We start from the raw sequence: 21,944 nt of genomic DNA, 5'->3' as shown, positions 1-21,944 counted from the left end.
TTTCAGATACATTTTTAGTGCAACATCCAACAAGATACACTTTTTCCAAAAGCAAATGGCAAGAGATGACCAACAGAAGCAATGCAGGATCCTGCTCCCAAACAGCTGTACCAGGGCACAGGAAGACTAGGAGCCAGTGCCGACATTCCTGCCGCAGCCCGCTGCCGTCACGGCACGGCAGCAAGCGGCATCCTAGAGCGGTGGCCAGGAGTCCCAGGAGACCGCACATGCATCAGGCCAGCAGGGATGGACACAGCCAGCAGCGGCTGCTGGTGATCACTGTACTGGACGGGCAATAGCTTTTGAATCTTTCAAGATACTCAGACCCAGAAAAGGAACCGCACACTGTTACACAACCTTTGCACGAGGGATCACCGATGTTTCTGAAGGCTGCGACCAAGGATATTTGCTTTTCCCCCTCGCTGGCCCTTCCCTCAGCTGGACACCTACTTGGCTGAGCACCAGTGTGGAGCAGGGAACTGTCCTGGATGTACTTGCCCTTCCTACAGCTCTGCTCAATGCATCCAAGTTTTTGGAAATTAAAAACAAACCGCACGCCACAGAAGGCTGCCACCAAGTTCAGAAAACAAGACTATTTTGCTGTCCTTTACTGCTCTGTAATGCCATAATTATGTGTGCAGAGGAAGCAGATGAGATCATCTTTTAAAAAGCCGAACAATTTTGCATCATTAAAGTTGAATCATTCACCCCAAATGAAAACAGTGTCAGCTAGCTGGACTGTAGTCTGTTGCTAATGATTGATTCAAAGGCAGATACTAAAACCACCTTCAATCCAGTTGCCTTTATTTTCAGTCCCCTCATGATGTTCTTATTGATTGGGATTAAAAGGCCAAATGAAACAGTTTAGTGTTAACCTGTTCATAGGAATAGTACATACTGGGCCAGCTTTTCAGTAGCAAACAAGCTGAACATTTCACATACCAACGTTTAAAATAAATATCAAGATATTTTAATGCATACTGTTTTGCAGGAAGAGGTAGAAGGGGAGAGGGATGTAACTGAGTATTCACCTCCATGCCGAAATCTCCTTCGCTAGCTTTACAGGTTTAGCAAAACGACCCTGCTTTTCCTCAGTGAGCACTCAGGGAGAGCTTCTCGCCCATCTTCCACAGCAGAACAAGACAATTTTATGTGCTTACAGAGCCTCTACCGACTAATGAAAACAGACAAGAACCAGTTCAGCAGAGAAGGAAGAAAGGCTGCTTCTTCCCCACTGCAGGCTGAAGAAGTTCCTCATTTCAGACAAACTGGTGTGGATGTCTGGAGACATCTGTTTCTGGAGATGAACACCAGAAACCCACACCTCCAGGCTGGCTGCACAGCCACCTGACCAACGGCCACAGGGGCTTCGCTACTTTCAGGAGGTGGTGCTCATTACAGGACACCCAGGTCTCAGCACCTCTGACCAAACTGCTTCAGAGGCAGCACTGCAAGCACTTTCCATCCCATGACCACATGCTTACACAGCCACTGACACAAACGTGCTCCTGACGGGAACCGAGGTCAGAACGTGCCATCCTGACTGACGCCCCAGCCCACGTCTGCCAAAGCAGGAGGAGGAAACGAACGGGAATCCAGATGTTGGGGGATAGTGAGGGGTAAGAATAGAATGGAAAAACTAAATGACCGATTTCCTGGAAAGTACAAACAGGTTATACAACTCCATCTTAATGGAAGCTGAAGAACAGACTGACAGTTAGTTAGGAGACTTGGTGTCCCTTTCACTTCTCTTGCTAACCCTGTGCAGCCCAAAGCCAAGTTCAGAACATGCGCTGCAAAAAGTCATTTGCAGCAACTAAATTAATGGCACAGCAGTTTAAGTTTCCTGCTTGAATAATTCCTATTATACCTATTCTAATGTCCCACCATCCAAACCCTGACCAACTGAAAAGAACGGTCAAAAGATACAGACACACCTTGCAACTGTACTTCAATAACAAAATATTTTTACAGATCAGTTCCCTTGCAGAATCAGTGGAGGGGTAATGTACTTTCATTTCAACGGTGCACAGATATGAATAAGACGCTGTTTGATATACAGGATTAGCATCCCTTCCCTGTATTCAGTTTCTAGCGTGGCATTCCCTGTACCTCCAAACATAAAGTCATATGCATTAAAAGCTTCACCTAGCAACTGTTTTCTATCTGTGTGTTTGATTGAGGAAAAAATGCCTCGCTGTACCCAGTTTAAATTTCTGTAAAGAACAGTGAAAGAGAGCAATTATGAGTAAGTAATAAAGTCTATCACACAGATACCGGTAACTATCAGTCTCTGCACTATCAGAATACTGCACACTGAATAGTACTACTGCAGTACTACATACAACACTGAGAATCCTCTGAAGACTTTAAGAACAGACACTGTCAAAGTTTAACGAATCCCCCAAAGGGGGCAGAAGCTGTATCTAATCTTTACTCAGCACAAAAGGGAAAATAAATAATTTACCTGTAACTCAATCCTCTGACAAACTTACTTCCCAGAAGATTTTGAATAGTCACTCTGGTTTCCTCCAGTAGATTTTTAGCAGCTGAATCTCCTACAGCAATAGCAACGATGCGACCAGGACTTCCATTTTTCAGTAAGTTCTGGAGCTTCAAGCTTTCTTCTGAAAATTCATGAGTATCAAACTTCAGCACTTCCAAAATCTCTGCTGTGTCCTGATCGATCACTCTCACATTTAGTCCTCGGGAAAAATTCTTTTTAAATGTATGATGACCATAGGCCAGCCCTGAGAAATACATAGTCTTTGACAGAAGAGTCCATGATAACTTCTGGTGCCCATGCAACTCCAGCGTTCCTTCAGGGCCCACGCCAATAAATTTTTTGCCAAATTCTGGCACATCAGCACCTTCGTTTGACTTCCCATACAAAATAATAGTTGCTTTGGATTTATAGCGGCATTTCTCTGCTCCAACATGAAGCATTCCACCATCCTTTATCAGGATAAATCGAGTTCTCAAGGTAATATTTTTAGAACCTTCTTTATCATCACCAAAAACAAGTAACCCTAAAGGAAAAAAAATATTTCTGTAGGTCAAAGCAAAATTCAGATAGACTCCAAGAACCAAGTTCTGCAATAAGAACAACAGAAAAATTACAGACTTGTTTTCCACACCCATGAATTAAGCTGTTACGCTCTTATATATGTTTATTTGGGAAAGTAACTCCTACCAATTGTGATTTACCTTTCTAAGAATTTGGTCAGTTTATTCCCAATTTTTTCTGCTGTTTTGGTAGAATTAGTAACATACCACAGTCACCATCAGAAGACAATCAAATCTTGCACAAGGAAGGCTACTACACAAGTCTTGTTTTACTATATCCTACAGAAAACCACGTCAACGCTCCACTGAAAAGACTCTACAGTGTTCATTCATCTTTTAAATAATATTCCTGGCCTGGTAGCAGGCTGAAAAGTACAAGCAGGGGAACTGGTCAATATGCTGCAACATAAAATGCCAACACATTTTTCATATAATCACAGAAGTAAAAACTCTGCAGTAAACTGAAGCATGATGTTCATCTTGCTATTTCATACCTCCATCCTGTATAACTATAGAGTGTACTGTAGCATCTGAGTTCAGACGAAACAAATCCCCTTTTTTGATAAAAACTCTCTTTTCAGGATCTTTTCCAGGGCTCCAGTTTTTAAGACGAGGGTTCTGATCAGGACAATTCTCTGCAATACAAGGTGAAATTCGGCTTTTAAAAAACAGGCATCATCACATCAAACAAGGCAGCATTAGGATGAACACGAGCAAAGCAGAGTCAGTCACCCACAGAGGATTCCCACCCCCTTTTGTGGTTACAATACTGCAGCCACTGGTGCTACTGTTTGTATTCGAGCACCTGAAAGGTGCCTAAACTCTCAAGGGTGGGAAGGCATTCTTATACTGAATTAAACTACTGATGACCACAGACTGAACTGTCAACACATACTGTTGACAATAGATACTTTCGAACCCCATCTGATTTTTTTTTTTGAGATTTTCTACATCACCTGCAGTAGGTGAGGAGAGGTAAGTGGGAAGCACTCAGATCCACAGCAGCCACACTGAGCACGGGATGTCCTAGGCCAGCTACCTAGGCCAACTAACACACTTGTAAAGCAACTAAATATTTCACCTCCCTCACGGTCTCTCCCTGTGTGAGAAAAGCTGATGCCTTCTTGCTTTTAAGCACCCAAATCACTTCTTTCAGTGTAGGTTTGCAGGTGAGGGATAAAGAGGGACAAGACATCCTTAGTATATTTAGTACAATACCTTACTGGTCAGAGCAGTTTCCTGGGAGACAAGACATTTGGGTCTAAACTCACGGTTTGTGCTCCTTAGAAAGTCATCTTAAGTATCAGGCTACAAACCACACAAGAGCAGAGACACATGCAAACCTTGCTGAAACCCTGCTGAAGGTCTGGCACTACACAGGCAATAACACCATACTACCAGGCCAGAAAAGGAGAAGCAGCAGCAAAAAGTGACAGAGCTGTGTGGTTTCAGATGAAGTTACAGCAATGTAGTATTTACAACAGGCACATCTTTAGCATATTAAGCAGCTGAGTAATGCAGCAGCATAGACATACGACAAAAACAGAAACGGGAAGTATATTCCTTGGATTTTCTTACCAAAAGAAAACTCAGACTGAAAATATTTTTCTTAAGCAAAAGACAACCAAAAAGATGACAAAATAAACAGGTTAGCAGCCCAACTGAGAGTAACAGTCAAAATAGCCTTTACACACCTTATCTTCTGGAGAAAAACACCCACACAGCTGCAATGAAACTTCGGGGGCAAAAAGCTCCTAGCAATAGCCCATTCTTGCAAAATCTAAAGAAAGCGAAACCTATCCACAAGTTTAACACAAGCCAGCCTTAGTTTTGCTGACAGAAATGTTTTTCCTTTGGTCTTACTCTTCACATTTCAAATCCTTTCCAGCTCAGGAAACCCACATAAACCAAGATTTGACTACCAGTGGGAAAAAATTAGCAGAACTGCACAAGGGCAAAAGGCATCAAAGTAGTAATATAAATATAAAAATAAAACCAAAAGAAAATCATTTTGGGGGGATTCTAAAGAGATAGCATTTAGAAATGAAATTCAACACATGAGGGAAAGCCAAAAAGCAAGAAGCATTGCGATCGGCAAGACTGCCGAGCACTCACTGGATAAATGCAAGTCTATTGCCTGACTCATGCAGAGTCACTAAACCCCTTCCCCCAGACACTACACACACAAGCAGTGTGAAGAAACATATTTCCTGGCAAAGGGCAACGTGAGGAAACCATGAGTCAGCAACCTGATGATTTCTGCTTAGCATGATTCACAGAACAGAAGATCTCATAACCGTAAATTTTTCTGTTGAGTCAGAAAGAAGAGGTATAGCACAGTAACTTAAAAAAAAAAAAGTAATTCTATTGTACATTACAATCCAGCAAGGAAGCCATCCGCATCAGAGGTAGCCACTCCTGTAATGCAAGCATGCTTCTGAAGCACAGTGGATCGACTTTTTGGCAAGCAGATAGGATGTGCTCACCAGAAGTATTTTGAAATTCTCCCTTAGCAACTGCAGTGGGGTGCAGGGAAACATCAAATATTTAGTACTTCACCATATGTTACCTCCAAAATTACTGATTAGATTTTACAGACCACAGTCATTGCCGTTACAGTTAAGGTTAAATGAAAACAGAAGCATAGACCAGAAAACGTTAGGTAGTTATGGCCTTGCCAAATTTAACCACTCATGTTGAAAATTTTTCAAGTCAGGCCTCTGTTTCAGAGCATTTTTGTAAAAATGGGTCAGCTCTCCTTAAGGTTTAGTTGCTTCTAATAGAGTTGGGGGGGGAGGAAGTGATATTTTTGCAAATGGTGGAGAAAAAAAAAAACAACACAAAAAAATACACCCTGCCCAAAAAAAAATAATACTAGAACCTTCCATGTGCTGGAGCAAGGATATGAAATTTGGCAGGAGAAAAGGCAGGAAACAGTTCAAGATGTAGTTAAATAGTTCCTTTCTACCTGCTTAGCCACCAAGTCTGGAGTTTTTAAGGCCTCTGGGAAAAAGTTATCAGTGTTATATTATGCTCAGCAGAAGTTTATCACAGTTTGGCAGCTAAATTTTCTGAGGATCCTGTTTACCCTGGGCAAGCTCCAGCTGAGAGCTGCAAAGGCCAAGCAGAACTTTTCCCCGAAAACCTCCCCAGCTTGTCATCCTGACCCTGCAGCACAAGCCACTGGAAATGGGGAAGGAAATTGCATTTCCAGTGCTCTCCCTGATCTCCAGTGTTCAGGACTCCTTAGAAAAAAAGATGATGACAGGAAGATAAAAGCAAGGAGGAAAAAAGAAACCAGCTGACAGGCAGGAACAGAAATGCAGACAAGTATCATTTTCCCTTTGGGGAAGGTATACCGGAGGTTTAGGATTTACACGCAATTACTACTAAGTCTCGCATTCCCTCCACTGCCTTTCAAACAGCCATTAAAAGTACTGACAATATGGATTTCCAATTAGCCCTTAAGAAGAACAAACCTAGCTGGAACTGGTGTCATTGGCTGCAGTACCGCATGTGCTAGGTTGGAGCTGAGCGTATTAACGTTTCAACCTGTTGGGAAACTTTAGGGGGGTTGCTGCAACAACAATACTGCAAGATTTAACATTTCAGCCAGACTTTACTTGGTGCCTGTAGGATTCTTCTCTTGTGTCAGGGTTTCCAAAGGATTCTATGGGTGCATGCTGGTTTTTTTTAAAGGACAATGCAGGGAAACTTCAGAAAGACACAATGCAACAATTAATGCTGAAAACTGGCCTGGGCTTTCATCGAGAAGCAGTGGGACATTGAAGAAAAGCAGTCACGACCTTGGGTTACTCCTTAGCCGTTACGTAAGTCATTACTGTAGACAAAAAAAGCCCGTCTACTAAATCACAGCAACTCTTCCTGCAACATCCTCCATAACCCCGGTGATCCCTCAACCACATGCTGCCCATGCATTCAGTGCAAAAAATCTGCACAACTCTGCCCCTGGAATGAGCTACTGCAGATGAAGCAACACCATACCAAAACCACTTACATTTTTTAAAAAAGGCAAGCCATCTCCTTCACATTATCAGCTTTTAAAGCATAAACGGACTATTATTTTACATATCCCACAGCACATGATAACACCCCACTTCTACTAAAACCATCATCAAAATCTACAACTTTTAGTTAATTAAAAGTTAAAGTCTTGGTGTCACAGTAGAAAGGTTTCCCCCCCCAAAGTACTTCTCAGAATCAACTGGCTAAGTCACCCTTCAGCCTTCTCTTGAACTTGGCTGTAATCGAAGTACTTACTGCAGATACGTAGCCCTGTTATCAGTGACCTGGATCAGAACACAACAATAACTTTCCATTTACTACTCCCTCAGGTATGTTTGTTTTCCTTCATAATTATTAGGAAAACTCAGTAACTTCACCGAAGAAGAGATCTTGGCAAGCCACCACCAAGAGTGCTCCGGTTAGATGTGCGCATTCATTTTGTACTGTCATCCAAAATCTTCAATTGGTTATCTAATTTGTTCAGACTGTGTTGCATTGACTTTGGAAACAGAATCTTTTGAGTTACTATGCCAAAAGCCACTGAGGAGTCTAAGTCTGTTGTGTTACAATAGCCAATAGTTTCAATTCAAAACCCTCTTTATCTTTTAGAAATCTGACTTCTGCCTTAAAAAAAACCCCAAAACAAAACAAAAAACCCACCAAACCACAAAGCAACAAAACAACCCATGCTCCAAACTGTACTACTAACCTTTAGCAACTACACCTCATAGTACTACTAACCTCATAGTACTACTAAACTGTACTACTAACCTTTAGCAACTCCTAGCAGTATTTGGCCAGAGGGATGTATACTTAGTGATCAGCGGTTAATCGCATCATCTGTTCATGCTTTATAACCACTGATACATTTGGGAGGTTTCCAAATTCAATGAAAGTTGCCCAGTTTTCTAAGATGAGCTGAAAAAAAATCAGGGCTAATAGATCAAAAAGATCCCTGCCCAATTTCTGTATAAACAAAGCAAACACGTAATGTTGGTATAAATTCTCGCAGATTTTTAAATGTTTTTACTTGAACACTCTTTTACTACCTTCCCTAGTTACTGCTTAAACAGACAGGACTTCATTGTGTCTGCAATTGGTGAACACATCAGACAGCGTCTTCTGCAGACAAAATTACACTTATACAGCATTCATGTTTCTTTCCTCCTCCCCAGTAGTCTTTATTTACTGCTATGCCTTTTTGCTTCATGTAAGTAAATCGAATCATTCACAGTAAAAACACATTAAAATGACACTGATAACAGAAACAGGAGCTGACCTTAGCCCCCAAACACTGCTTCCCTCCATGTTAAAATTGCAGTAAGCATCCTATTTTTGCACTTAACACTAATCCTGATGCTGAATTATTGAATTACGTTCACAGGGACCATAACTTCTAGGATTATTTTTTTTGCAAAAGAACTTACCATCCGGAGCATATTTTGAAGCTATTCCCAAAAAAATCCCCAGTGCAACAAAAAGTGAAAGGCTAGAAATGGCAAAGCAAATGAGAGTATTTTTATGCCTGTTGGCTTCTGCCTGGCGGCGGTGCTGATCCACTGGTAAGGACGGGAGTCTTGTCCGGGCTTCTTGTCTCGCAGAGGTAAATTCGGCTGCAGCATGGCTCTGTGAAGGTGGTGGGGGACGGAGAGGGGCAATTCTCCCCGGGACGTACCCCGAAGACCTGTGACTGCTCCCGTTCTGAGGCCGGAGGAAAGCAGGGGAGCTCCCCCTGGCATCAGTGTCTTGCATGTTATAAAGTCACTGGAACACGCACACACACACACAGGGAAAAAATAAGAGACAGGCTTTCAGAATACAGAGTATAATACATAAAACAAAAAAAAGAAACAAACATAAAAAAAGCAATTTTAAGCCACATGCCTTCTTAAGAAGAACAGCCACTGAAACTGTGTCTATTTAGAAAGTATCAGTCACTCAGTTGCTACTGGTCATTTGCCATGGTATAACAGCTTGAGACAATAGTATACTTATCTTCAACAAAATTAAACTCAAAAGCATCTGGTATGGGAACACAGTACAGCACAGACCATTTCTTCGTAGTTCCACTAGGTATTTTTCACCGAGTGTTTTCACAGTTAATTTGTATTATGCGATTAAGAAACAAGCTGAACAATGAGAAAGCTAGCAAGCCCTTCTTCCCCACAGCTATGCAAAGAATGCCTAAATGTATTTCTTCTGCACGCAGAAGCTGAACAAACTCCTCATTGTTTTCCTTCATGAAAGAGACAAGCCTTCCTTCCACACTGGAAGCAGAAAAAAAGCATTTAAATTTAATCCGTAAAATACCAAACACAATTTTATTTATATTCACACTGATGCAACTTAGTCAACACTTTTAATTAGCTAAGGCATATAGAGCCCACAAACTCTTAGTTTACTCACAGCAAGATTCGGTTGCTAGTAAAGGTGCATCAGGAACGGTCCTGTAAGAAAGTCATCTGCATCTTGTTCAGCAAACCTCATGGTTTTTCTTGTTGCCGAGATGCCTGTGTTTGGACACAAAGCCTGGAAGCAACATGACTGCTCCAGATCTCTGTACCTATCACCCAGAAGTGAGTGCTACTTTTATTTTGGTTACTCATATTGTTTCTGTCTTTTTCTGAAGCAACCAATGAGGAAAGCCGACCAAAAACATCGCTGCCTGGCCCATCCTCACCAGAGGTTCTAACCCACCATGCTTTTCTGGCTTGCTTTAAGAGACGCAAAACTGCATTTGACTGTTTTCTCAGGCTTTCTGGTCAACTGTGTTGTACTGTATGGAGTATTCACAAAGCTGGCATGATTCTTTATTCTTTTTTATTAACGTTTCTTAGGGATGGGATTTTTTGAGAAGGCTGCTCAAGTTTCAGTTAACTGAAACCTAACTTTCTAACCTAAATCCTGAAGGGGATTTAGGCATAAGTCATGTGTATTAAATAGCAAAGTGAATTATGAAAATAAAAACTACCAATAACGGAAGAGCATAAAGATCCTCTTTCTCTTCCATTAACAAAGGGAAGTCTGAGCTATACTCTGAAGTGCCAGGCACGCTGGTGAAGGAGAAACGTGACAACTGTAATCTTATTCTGAGAAGTAGCAAAGGAGCCTTTTGTCTCCCATGCTGCAAAATCTGATACTTCACTGTTTCAAGGCAAAACAGTTGTTATTCTTGAACAGGCTGGATTACCCTTTCATGGGAGACAATGCATCTCCAGATGTACGCACAATGACAATAAAGGCACTGAAACATTAACTGGAGTAGCCATCCCAGAGTGCAAAAAATTATGCCAAGTCCTCCAGCAGCGTTTCTCGCACCTGTTCATTGTAGCAAATCGATTTTCACCATTCTCCTTTCTGTTCTTTGAGAAACTATTTCAGAAACCCAGTCCTCTGCTCTCAAGCTTAACTGCGCAATGCGTTATGAGCACTGTGGAACAGCTTGCTTTCACCACATGTGCTTTTACACTCAACTAGTCATCTTTCAGCAGTGAAAACTCAATCATTTCTGTGTTTTAGAAGTGGTGTTAAAAGCTGAGTAGAGAAAGAGCTTTTCAACTAATTCAAAGACAGTATTTATGTCTAGCTGAAACAAATACTGACGTATCTCTGATTAAAAATTTAAAGAAATCTGATCCAGTATTGAGATTTTTTTTTTTACTGTTTGGACCCCCACCTCCTTAAACTTGGTTAAATAGTTTTCAGAAATGGCATTTATCTATCACACTGACAAAATGACTGCAGAGTGTTCATTATAACGTGATACAAAGAGTTAACAAGGTGGTTAATTGCTCAGCTATATCAACTAAATCCAGAATGGTTATGCAAAACTTAACTTACTTTTACAAAACAATTTTACCACAATTTTGCCTACTAAGGCCTCAAGGTACTGCTAGCCCTTTAAAGTAAAAAGTTATTCGTTACAGACGTGGAAAACACTTGTGTCATATTTCAAGCATATTTTATTCCGTACAAAGCATTCCACCTTGTTTGCAAGCCTCATTTTGCAAACTGTAAAAGTATTCCAACTATCCCACTCAAGTGCAAACACAGGTCACCCCAAGGATGAGTGGAGAAGAGACTGCAGAATCACTGTCTTACCCACTACAAAATAAAGAAACAGAGCCATGAGGAGATACTTAGCACAAACAAAATATATAGTTTTCCATTACAACAGGAGTAACCATTTCAACACTTCCTTCCCTCTTCCTGTGTTATTTGAAATTCTCTAGCGGAAAAAACGATCTTTTCTATCCTGTAGAGCAGCTACTGGCTTTTCTTTAAAATTAAGACACATTGATAATCTGATCCAAATTATTGACTTGTTTATTTCCACTGTGTGGAAGTCTTCAGATAGCACCACACAAATGCAAGTGTGGTAGTTGGCTATATGGCCAGTTACACCCTAGAGAGTGCAGTTATTTTACTCACAAATACAGTCTGAGTAAAATGGGGGGGGGGGGGGGGGGGCGCGCAGAATCTGACTAAACTATTTAAATACCACATTTCCTTGCAAGTCCCCATACACCTGAATTTTTCCATGTAACACTTTTTCTTTCTCCACCCAAGGCTTGACATTTCCCTTTGATTTGTGCCTATGCTGTATTCCTTTTTAAAAAAAGGGGGGAGGGCAAAAATAAGTTGTGGTCAAAGGCCCCAGAAGACTATTTGCAATTATAAACACCAGAGGGGACTGGCTCCTGTCACCAGGATCTCCTAAACCCACAGAATTAGGAGGTCTCCTAAAGGAGCGCATGATCTGGACATCTCCTGATGGTACAGTCCTAGACAAGAACACCACCACTTTTACGATTGTACTGTAGCATACAGAGTAGCACAGTATTTTACTTTGCAGCTTGCTTCAGAACGATTTCAGTAAAAGTCAAGTTCTTGCACACAATATACAACTAATTACCTTACCTAACAGAGTTATACAGAATTCAGTCTGTACAAATCTGTTATTTGCCATGCCATTCAGGCAGGCTGCTATCTCAGTATTCGCAAACTTCTTGCCCTTCAGCCTTCAACAGGGTATTATGTGGTATTTTCAAACCCATTATTCACCACAGCTTTTAGTCAGGGCCACACATAAATATGTGCTTCCAGCTCACCAGTACCAGGGAAGCTTCCAATGCACAGATTCAGCTAGAGCAACTCAGATGCTTCACCCCACCATGTACTCGTCACCACCCATCTTCGGGAAGGCTACACTAATTGCATGTCACTCTTTTGCAAGAGTACTGCTACTCCACACAATCCAGATTTCTGCTTATGCACCCCTTTCCACAACATAAGCAAGCAAGCAAGCACTTCTCATACTCATCACATCAGCCAAGTCAGTTCAAACCATCTTAAATTAAAAAAAAAAAAAAAAAAAAAAAAGGATTTTATTTTGAACAGCGTCTAAGTAAAAACAGTGATTAGCTGCAAGTCTAGCTCTGCCAACAGAGCATCGGAGCTGTGTGGACAGCAAACCCCAGCAGGCAGACAGCAATGAGCCACTGAACAGGCTGCAACATCTCCAGTCTCCTCATGTATTCCTTCACCACTTTTAACTTGTGCCACTACTACATACTTACACAAGCCCACATTGTTCCACACTGGCAGAAACTAGAAACATATGCACTGTACAACCAAGGGATAACATCTGAATCTCCTGAGACATAAGCGTGTGCTCAGAAGCAAGCGGCATGCTTATCTGTTACTCCGTTTGGGGCTGGCTTCCTGGAAAGGAACTGGATTCTTTCACAAGGTAATTCAAAACATCACCTGACACCACCCAAAATGTGAGAAATATATCAAGATATTTCACACTTTTCTCCTGTCAAATGCTTAGTGTAACAAAACATGTCAAACACACTAGAAAACTCCCACACCCTTACACCTTCTCAAAACTTTGTAAACCCTTACCTCCATACAGTGCAAAGAAATTAATGCTTCCCTTAAAGCACATTTTAAGGATGCATAGTTCACAGGTCTTAAAAATGAAACAAAAGAGAAACTAGAAGAAATCCCATTTCTGTTGCTCCGGGCTATCAAACACCACCAGCTGTAGGGCTGACCTGTTACCACACCGTTTAATCTCAGAGTACGTAACTGCGATTAAGGCAAAGACTGAGGAAGGGTGGGGGAAAACCACACACATCAAGAAAAGTATTTCCCCATGCAATACAGTGCCACATTGGTTATTGCTGCTTTCCTGGCACAGGCACTTGTCTGGTATGGGATCAAAGGGCAGTGAGAAACCCAAGAGAAGTGAAAGGGATAAGAAGTCAGTATTAAAAAGCTCCTAAGTAGCTACAATTACTGAACAGAAAGTGGTGTAAAGCAAACTCCTAAAGTATGACATGCACACCTTTACAAGCCTCCAAGCTCGTCAACTACAGCAGAGATACTAATTTCAGGACAATGTTTCAAGTGCCTTAAAAGTCCCCAGTTCAACAAATCTTAACCTCACCATTAAGAAAATTAATGGTTCCCAGTAGACACATGGAGTGCCCCCATGCTTTCCTATCCGGTTCCAGATTTTCTTCCACTGCCTTGTTTTGAAGTTACACCTATTCACTACAATAATAGACAGCATGTTTGTAGGAACCTTTTCCACCCGTGTGTGCAGAAGCTGGAAATAATATGTGCACAGTAAAACACATTAACACAGTTAAGTAACTGTTGGAAATCACAACAATGTTTGTAACAGCCTGAAAAATCCCAGCTGACTTAAAGTGTAAAAACTCTAGACATCTATCATATACACTGTTTTCTGCATGCCACCACTGAGCCTTCTCCCTTGCCCAGCAGTTTCAGAAGAAAATCAGAGGACAAACAGCAAGAGTCAGTGAGAAACACAGATACAAACACAATAAGAATTATAAAACTTTGTCCAAAATAAGTCATGTTGCGCCAGATTTTCTGAATTTCCTGTGTAGCAACTATTAATTTTTAATTATTTTTTTGGCACACAGAAAATGCACAAAATTGCATGATATGCAACCACTGGAAGCTACTCGAGCTGAGGACCACATTTCTTAAAACAAGTCTTTCCAAAGTACCACAGATCAAGAGACAGAAGTGCAAGCATGCATAATATTTACAGTATAATACAAGGTCTGTAGACAGAAGTAATCTTCATCAACTGGTCTAACGAAATCTTTTGAGCACACAAGTCTCTGGGTCAGAAGCAAATTTGAAACATATATACAAGTAGGGAAAGTTTAATTACATATGTTTAGGTCATATGCAAAACAATTTAGTTATTAGCTATGGATTAGAAAGGATGCTGGGGCAGGGGGGAGAGGATGTTGAGAAGATTGCTTCCCAAGGGAAGGTAATTTGTAGCCTGTGGAATATGAGTTTGTCTGTGGGAACAAGTATGAAGTTACAGCACATCAAGCAAAACCACTCTTGGGTTCATGGCTTACAGCATACAGGAGAGCCATTAATTTAGTCCCTAGCCCCTTCTGAAGGCATTTGGTAGATCTCCATTAAGCATGATGCTGAAAGATCAGAGGGAAAGTGGGGGTTTTGTACAAGAAAAATAGTTCCCCTCTCCAATGACAACGGGGCTTTTGTCCTTCACTCACAGTTTGTGTGAATGAGCTCTGCAGCACTCTTGGTTTCACCTACATAATGGTCAGGAAAGCATATGATGCAGCAGATGAAATACCTAACTTTCTGAAAAGTTCATGTACCAAACTTAGAGATCTTCGTAGTTCTTCTGCAGAGATGCATCCTACTGCGGAAACTGCAGGAACATGTTGGTCTTTTCCAGTTCCTGGACACCGAACATTATCCTGCAAGCACTCAAGTGATCTTAGCAGACCTCAAGACACTGCTATTTTCAGTCTGCTTTAATACATTTGTAACATCTTCAGATCTTGACCATTGAAACAAAGAAACATAAGCCAGAAGCCACAGCATTGAACTATGCTCTGTGTATCTAAAACGATGCCTGACGCTTCCAGTGACTTCAATTTTTTTTCCCCCTTTGTTTCTTTTTGACACAGTTATTCTTTATAAATCACAAATTGAGGAACTCTATTCTGTTTTTCATTCATTGTTAAAACAATAGCACGTTCTGCTGTAGAAAGTTATTCAGAGACCATTTGTTTCTTTGCATACACCAATGACTTAAATACAGAGGATCCAAGAGAGCACACTAGGAAATACGGCACGTGTGCTGAAATAGGCAAAATGAATGCAGTAATTTTTACTGTTTCTCTCATTTTCAGAAATGAAAGATTTAATAACTTGCATAAGAGATCAAGAGTGGAAACTTGCATTTTAATCATGCATCTGCCATTAGCTTGCTGCATGAGTCACAGCTTATTTGGGCCCCAAGCCTGTAACATGAGAAAAAAAGCGGTCACTAGCCTCACAGGGACATTGTGAGAGTTAGTTTACAGAACACTTCGGTTTCCCTCAGCTCAGCAATGCATCTGAGTACAAGCCTACTTTTAGGCAAATAAATAGCTCTGTTTAAGTCAAAAGCTTCCACATGAAAGTAACTGATTTGCAGCATTCACCTTAAGAGAACCTGAAGAAGATGGTAGGGAAAAAAGCTAAAAACAGGAAAAAAATTGTTTTGAACTACTTCTCATATTGACAATAAGAAGAAGTGGTATCTACAGACATTTACAGTCTCTAGAAGAACACAAATCCCATCCAAAACCTCTAGAGCTTAGGACTTCACTGCAGAAAAATTTTCTAGGTAATGGTAACATACTTCAGAAAAGTGAAGTCCAGTTCTGGCACTACCTTGAATCACTGATTAAATGGAGTTCTGGCCTGCAATCCACTCAGATGAGGAAGAGACTAGGTGAGTCAGGTGAGACTAGACATCTATTTTCTTCTTATTAAATTAGAAAAGCTCTCATAAATAGATTATAGGCATATATGACAGTACAAAATGTAGCAGGCAGTGGGGAAGAGAGTCAGATCCCATATTTAGGTTTGGCCAACAGACATAAGAATAAATACTCCAAGAAACTCCTGACTGTATTGATAGAATCACTTAATAATCAGTGGGTTGTCATGTTTAAATTATAATTAAAACATGAATCAGTAGCATAACATGCTCTCTTCCATATCAATATATGCATTTCTTCCTTCTTCATCCTGGTATTTTGTACTTATCCTGGTTTTCTTCTCAGGTACAGCTCTCAAGTTCTTATGATTTTTTTTCAGTCCAACTCAAATTTCAGTAAGTGATATGCCACCCCTTATTCTACTTACTTGAAGGACTGTCTCTGCAGTTTTTAATTGTGCATCAGCCACAAAGAAAACAATGCTGCTGGAGAAGCTGAATTGCTGTAGCTGCACACCTACATTCTTTTAGAGTTGTCTTGCATTTGTATGAGCCAAGTTAAATGAGTTTGCATTGAAGATAATTAAGCTAAGAGCTCCAAATCACATCCACTGAGCAAAGAGCCATGACATCAGCACCTCTTAGCTGTCTGAACCCCCAAAGGACTCTTCATCCTGGAGAAGGATGACTAAGAGAGAGGATATATGACACAGGTCCATACAGTCAGAAGTAGCACTGAGAATGCAAATGACTGTTCATGTCTCTTCCAAGAAAAAAAAAAAAGGCAGACAAAGAGGTTTCTGAACCGGACTCAGTAACGCATGCTATGAACTTCAAGAACTTACGTGGGTTCAAAGAACAAGGCCACAGAAGAGAAGTCAGTCGAGGATTGTTGCATAAATAATAGCGCCTCGAGCTTAGGAAGTCCTAGAACCATAAGCTGTTGGAAGCTGCAAGTATCATTATGTAGTATCTTTACCAGACATCTATTACTCGTCACTGTCAGACATCGGGTAATTGTCTGGATGGACACTTTGTCTGGTATGATGTGGCCATTCTTCGACTATGCTTTAAGATCTCATTTAACTGTCTTCTTCTGCCCCCACTTTTCCAAAATCACCTCCTCCTAATAAGGGCCAAATCCCTCCTCAGCTCAGCCACTGCAATTGTCTGTTGACGTTATCAGCACAAAATACACCTGGTGGCTTAAATTAACATGCCAGACTGGCATAAGGTAGCTGAAACATAGGAACAGTTTTCATTTTGCTGTAGGAACGGTGGCCTCCAGCAGAAGGGCAGGGCACACACCAGCTAAACCTGTGAGAGCACAAAGCCTTAAAAGTAACAGTCTTGTGAAAAGAGCTTCTACAGCTAAGCTAATGCAGGATAACTTGACTGTATGTCTGACTGACAACATCCTCTATAGCTCTAAGGCATCACAGGGGTCACAGAACTACGTGAGTCGAGAGCTTGGTGAATAACGTACAGTGATTTAACTTACATGACATAAAACTCTTGTACAATTTTAGAAAAGAAAAAACATTTTCTGTCGCTTCCCTTTTATAAAAATCGCGAACAGTGTATTTGGGATATCTCCAAACAGAAGCAAGTCTTTAAAAAGCAAAACAAAGCCTTCTAATCCACCATTAAGTATGCATTCTGCTGAGCTGGTGGCTGCATTCATATTTTGGATTACTGTGGTAAATTCCTGTCTAGGAAACTCCAAGAACTTTGCACCCAACAGCCAAGCCCTGCAATATCCTGCCAGGTATAGCTAGTCATTTTGCATGACTGCACTAAACTTTTCTTTTTTCCTTCTTAATCCCATGCGCCAAGGAGATAGAAGAGCTACTAGTACATTCCCTTTTGTTAACCTACTTCACAACAAAGGCATAAAGTCAGTTACAAGTTCTAAAGTATGCATTCTTTAATGTCTTCAGTATTTCCTTTCCATATTGGCAAATACATCACTTTTCTCCCTCACATCTTTCTTGAAGGTATATAGCCTTCTACTCCCTCTCCATTTCCTTTCTCAGTATTACTATTCCAAGAAAAAATTTCTGTGGATTTCTACACCCACATCTACAAACAATTCATTCCCATTTGTCTTGCCAAAAACATCTCCATTAAATCAGTAGTGAAATCCTCTTTAGTAAAAATAAGCTGAGAATAGATCAAGTCTAATCATGATTTGATTCCAAACAAGAAACTGTAATTTACAATACAGATTTTAATCACATTTTGATGTATACTTTAGGTGATTTTATCAAACTGCCTTGCTAATGCAAAGAAGGAACTTTACCGATATACTTCAGACTATGCTCCTATCATGCAATTTTTTAATATACAGAAAGTGAGATTTACTAGATGATAATTTTCCCACTAACGTCTGTCAGCAGTTTTTAATCACTGGCGCAAGCACACAGAAGGTGAAGAAGAGCGTCGCTGCAAGCACTGTGGGACAAGCTTCCTTGCAGAGAGGCACGATGTGGCCCATCAGCTGAGGAGCTCCTTTAGCTGTGAGGCGGGGGTAGCAGGGGTGTACCTCTACAGCTGTGGAGGCTGTAGGGTCAGCCCCCAGCAGACACTGGGGAACAGGTTCCCCCTCCACCTCCTGTGCAAGGCAGAACAAAGAGGAGGTGGAGCTCTGATCCCAGTGTAGAGGGTGGTCAGTGCCTTCCCAGGGGTAAAGGAGCAAAGGGCTACCTCATACTCAACAGGTAAGATAAACACAACTGAGTCACTGAATAACATCCTTGACATTTCTAATACCCATCTTTCTTTCCTCACGTGGAAGAAAAATAAGGACCTGCAGAACACTGCTCATTTCCTGCAAACAAAACTTCCACACCAAGATGCTGAACTGACGTACTTAAAAATGCACAAAAATAGTATGCTAAAACTGTTCATTAAATATTTTTCTGCAATGTGCTGGACACATGATAAGGGAAGTTAATGACTGTGCTTGGTATTAAAAGCAAATGAATAAGTTATCTGTAATTAAAGAATGTTTCTAGTCCAGATTTTCCAAGGTATGTGGGCATCTATTTGCATCTTTGGTGATAAGAATGTTGCTTTCAAGTATTTAAATCAGACTGAAAAGCACCTGTCCCACTGCACCCTATCATTACTCAAGGAAATAAAACCTAACCTCCTTTCAAGTACAAGCTATTCAAATATGTATTAACTGAGATTTAAAAATTGGGGGGGGGGGGGGGGGGGGGGATATCAAGCTGTAAAATAACCGAGGAAGTCCCACAGTTTGTTCTTCAATCTTCTAGGATTAGTAGATCTCCTTGTGCTGTACCTATTTTTATACTCATGCCTTAGAGGAAAAACAACCTTTTTGTTCCCCTGTTCCATACCCTGGTTTGTCAACTTGGAAGAAATGTGAACTGTGCTACCAAATGGTAACCCTTCCAGTCATGGGACCAGTTACCGCTGGGAAACCTTTAGTGGATTTTACAGGGCCTGCTGAAAACAACAGTTTTTCCACACAGGGGTCACCATCCTCTACTGCTTAGTGTCTCCGCCAATTAGCAACAAGTCTGATGAACAGGTTAAAAGCTTCGAGCCAACCCTCACCACCACTTTCCCCACAAAATATCGTAGGGCTAAAGTGTTAACGTTCATAATTAAAAAATCCTAGTCCGCCACTGAAAGAAGTATCTATCCACATCTCAAAACAGCACACGCCACAGCTTCTGTTCAGATCAGATGCTAAATTTCAGAAGACACTTCTGCAGTCTTACTTTAGCAAAGACCTCACAGCAGTCCTCTTGTCTCTCTCTCTCCCCCCCCCCCCCCCCTTTTCTTCTTTTTCTTCCTGAATCCCTTTGTACCTGGGGGCATTACTTGTGCTTTACATAAAACTGTTATTCTCCTGGACACTTTGCCTAGCTCCAGCCCCTAGCATACACTCTGCTGGATGCTGTATTCGTAGGGAAAGAGCAAGAGGAACAGGCCCAACAAACTTGATCTGGCAGAAGATCTCACATTCGTGTAGGCAGTGCGCAGGATCCATACAGACAAAGCACCTCCGAGAGCTACAGACTCCTAAGAACAAAGATGAACCTCCCCTCCTCCCTACTGCTACCCATGGGCCATTTCACATCAGTAATGCAGATAAGCTGTTACAAATCTTTTTCTGTGATCCATCAAAACTTGACTGATGCCACCCAAAAATGCGAAGTACTGCTTTATCTTCCTTATTGCATTGTCTTTGTCAAGCCCCGGGCACTATTTCGTTTTTATAACTACTCAGGAATATAAAATCTCTTCCCTTTTAAAGAATCCGTGCCACTAATTCACATTTAAAATATAAACAAGGATAGCATCTTCAGCCCACACCCCTCATCTGAGCTGTGATGTAGCACAAATGTAGCGCATTCATCACCGCACACCCTCTTTTATTAGAAGGGTTGAGATATACCACTCCCGCTCTTTTTTCCGTGCCTCTGGGCAGGTAAAGTAGGCTGCTGGTTATCAGGCACAGGAAAGGCAAGCCGTAATAACCCAGGCACTCGGGGATGCCTATCAGGACAGGTCCTAGCAGACCGACTGCCGTGGAAACGGTCTGAGCCCAGCCTTGCTTCCCAGCGTGATGCCGGGAGCATCTGACCAGGAGCGCTCACAAAAGCAATGAAGCCCTGCCCACGCAGCCCCCGCCGCGGCACCTGCCGCCGGACCCCGCGGAGGGGCGCGGAGCCCACACCTGCCGGCAAGGCGGGCGCCGGGGGCACACGCCGCCTCCGCGCCCAGCGCCCGGGACGCGCTCGCACGGCCCCGGGCGGAGCAGGCGGCTCCTCCGGGCAGCCGCGGCTGCGCCCGCCGCCGGCCCTCCCCGCCCCGCCGCCGGCTGCCGCCGCCCCCGCTCCCTCCTCTCCTCTCCTCTCCTCTCCCCTCCCCTCCCCTCCCTTCCTTCTCTCCCCTCCCGCCGGCCCCGCGAACAAAAGAGGCCGGTGCCGCAGCGGCCGACCGGGCAGCCGCGGCAGGCCGGCCCGCGGCCCGGCGGCTCGCCCCCGCCCGCCGCCCCGTCCCGCCCCGCCGCAGCGCCTCGCCGCTGCCGGCCCCGCCGCCGCCGCCGCCCCCGGCCGGGCGCGCACTCACCTGGGCCCGTCGCGGCGCGGCGGCGCGCTCAGGGCGGCGGCATGGCGCTCCCCGCCCCGGACACGGCGGGAGGCCGCCCGGCTGCTCGCCACCTCCCGCCGCTCCCCGCCCCGGCTGCCGCCCTTACGCAATTGGCAGCGGCCGCAGCCCCCCCGGGGCGACGATCCCCGGCCCCGAAAGGAGGCGGCTGCGCCCCGCCGCCGCGGCCCCGCCTCCCGCCGCCCCCGCGCCGGGGGAGGAGCAGCGGGGCCGCCCCGAGCCGCGCCGCCCGCCCCTCGCACCGCGCCGGCACCGCCCGCCCCGCCCCGCTCCGCTCCGCTCCGCGCTCCGCCTGGCGCCGCGCTGCTCGCCCCGGCCCGGCCCGGTCCGGCCCTGCCCGCGGCAGCGGCAGCGGCGGCGGCGCCCCCGGCCCGGCCCGGCCCGGCCCGGCCCGGCCGTGGAGGTGCCCGGCCGCCCCCGGCCCGGCGGGACTGCGGCAGCCCCGGCTCTCCCACCCGCTGGGAAGGGGCCGGGTGCCCCCTCCTGCAGCGCCCCGGGCTGGGGGGCGGGAGCAGGCACGGGGCGCCTTGCACGCCTGCCCTGACCCACGGCTCTCCTCCGGGCGGCGTGGAAAAAAGCTAAATTACGGCTAAAGTAACAAACACAGCGTTAGATGCCCATGTCCGATTAAAAAAAAAATCCACACTAGAGGCGCACAGGTGCTGCCAGGGGAGGTATAAAAGGTCCCCGATGTAGGAGAGCAGGTAGAGGAGCAGGGGGTCAGCGAGGGGAGACACAACGTGCTGCCTCCGTGAGGACAGCGGGGAGGGACACGCGAAGTAAATCGGGAAACTAGTAAAAAGCAGAAAGGTACGAGGCGGTTATCATTACATGTAGGCTTACTGGGCTGAAAGGGAACAGAGAATAGTGTTACTTACAGGAGTCGTAGCCCGGGCAGTCT

At 43.6% G+C, this 21,944-nt stretch overlaps 1 protein-coding gene across 4 annotated transcripts in view; it reads right to left on the bottom strand.

Moving 5' to 3' along the window:
* Positions 1 to 21,198, bottom strand: part of CEMIP2 (cell migration inducing hyaluronidase 2) — a 50,448-nt gene extending 29,250 nt beyond the window's left edge. For 2 of the 4 annotated variants that reach the window (XM_072859573.1, XM_072859575.1), the window contains exons 1-4: positions 21,005 to 21,198; positions 8,520 to 8,856; positions 3,561 to 3,701; positions 2,468 to 3,029 (exon numbers count right to left, since the gene is read on the bottom strand). In XM_072859573.1, the coding sequence (XP_072715674.1) occupies positions 2,468 to 3,029; positions 3,561 to 3,701; positions 8,520 to 8,844 (1,028 nt within the window). In that variant the 5' untranslated portion in view covers positions 8,845 to 8,856; positions 21,005 to 21,198. Of the gene's footprint in view, positions 1 to 2,467; positions 3,030 to 3,560; positions 3,702 to 4,760; positions 4,779 to 8,519; positions 8,857 to 9,498; positions 9,772 to 21,004 lie in introns of those variants that run through there. The other 2 variants (XM_072859574.1, XM_072859576.1) reach the window with 2 other exon arrangements.
* Positions 21,199 to 21,944: the final 746 nt, after the last annotated feature.

The sequence above is a fragment of the Ciconia boyciana genome, chromosome 4 (assembly GCF_034638445.1).
Source record: "Ciconia boyciana chromosome 4, ASM3463844v1, whole genome shotgun sequence".
Lineage (NCBI taxonomy): Eukaryota > Metazoa > Chordata > Aves > Ciconiiformes > Ciconiidae > Ciconia > Ciconia boyciana.
This window is presented reverse-complemented; position numbering and strand designations above follow the sequence as displayed.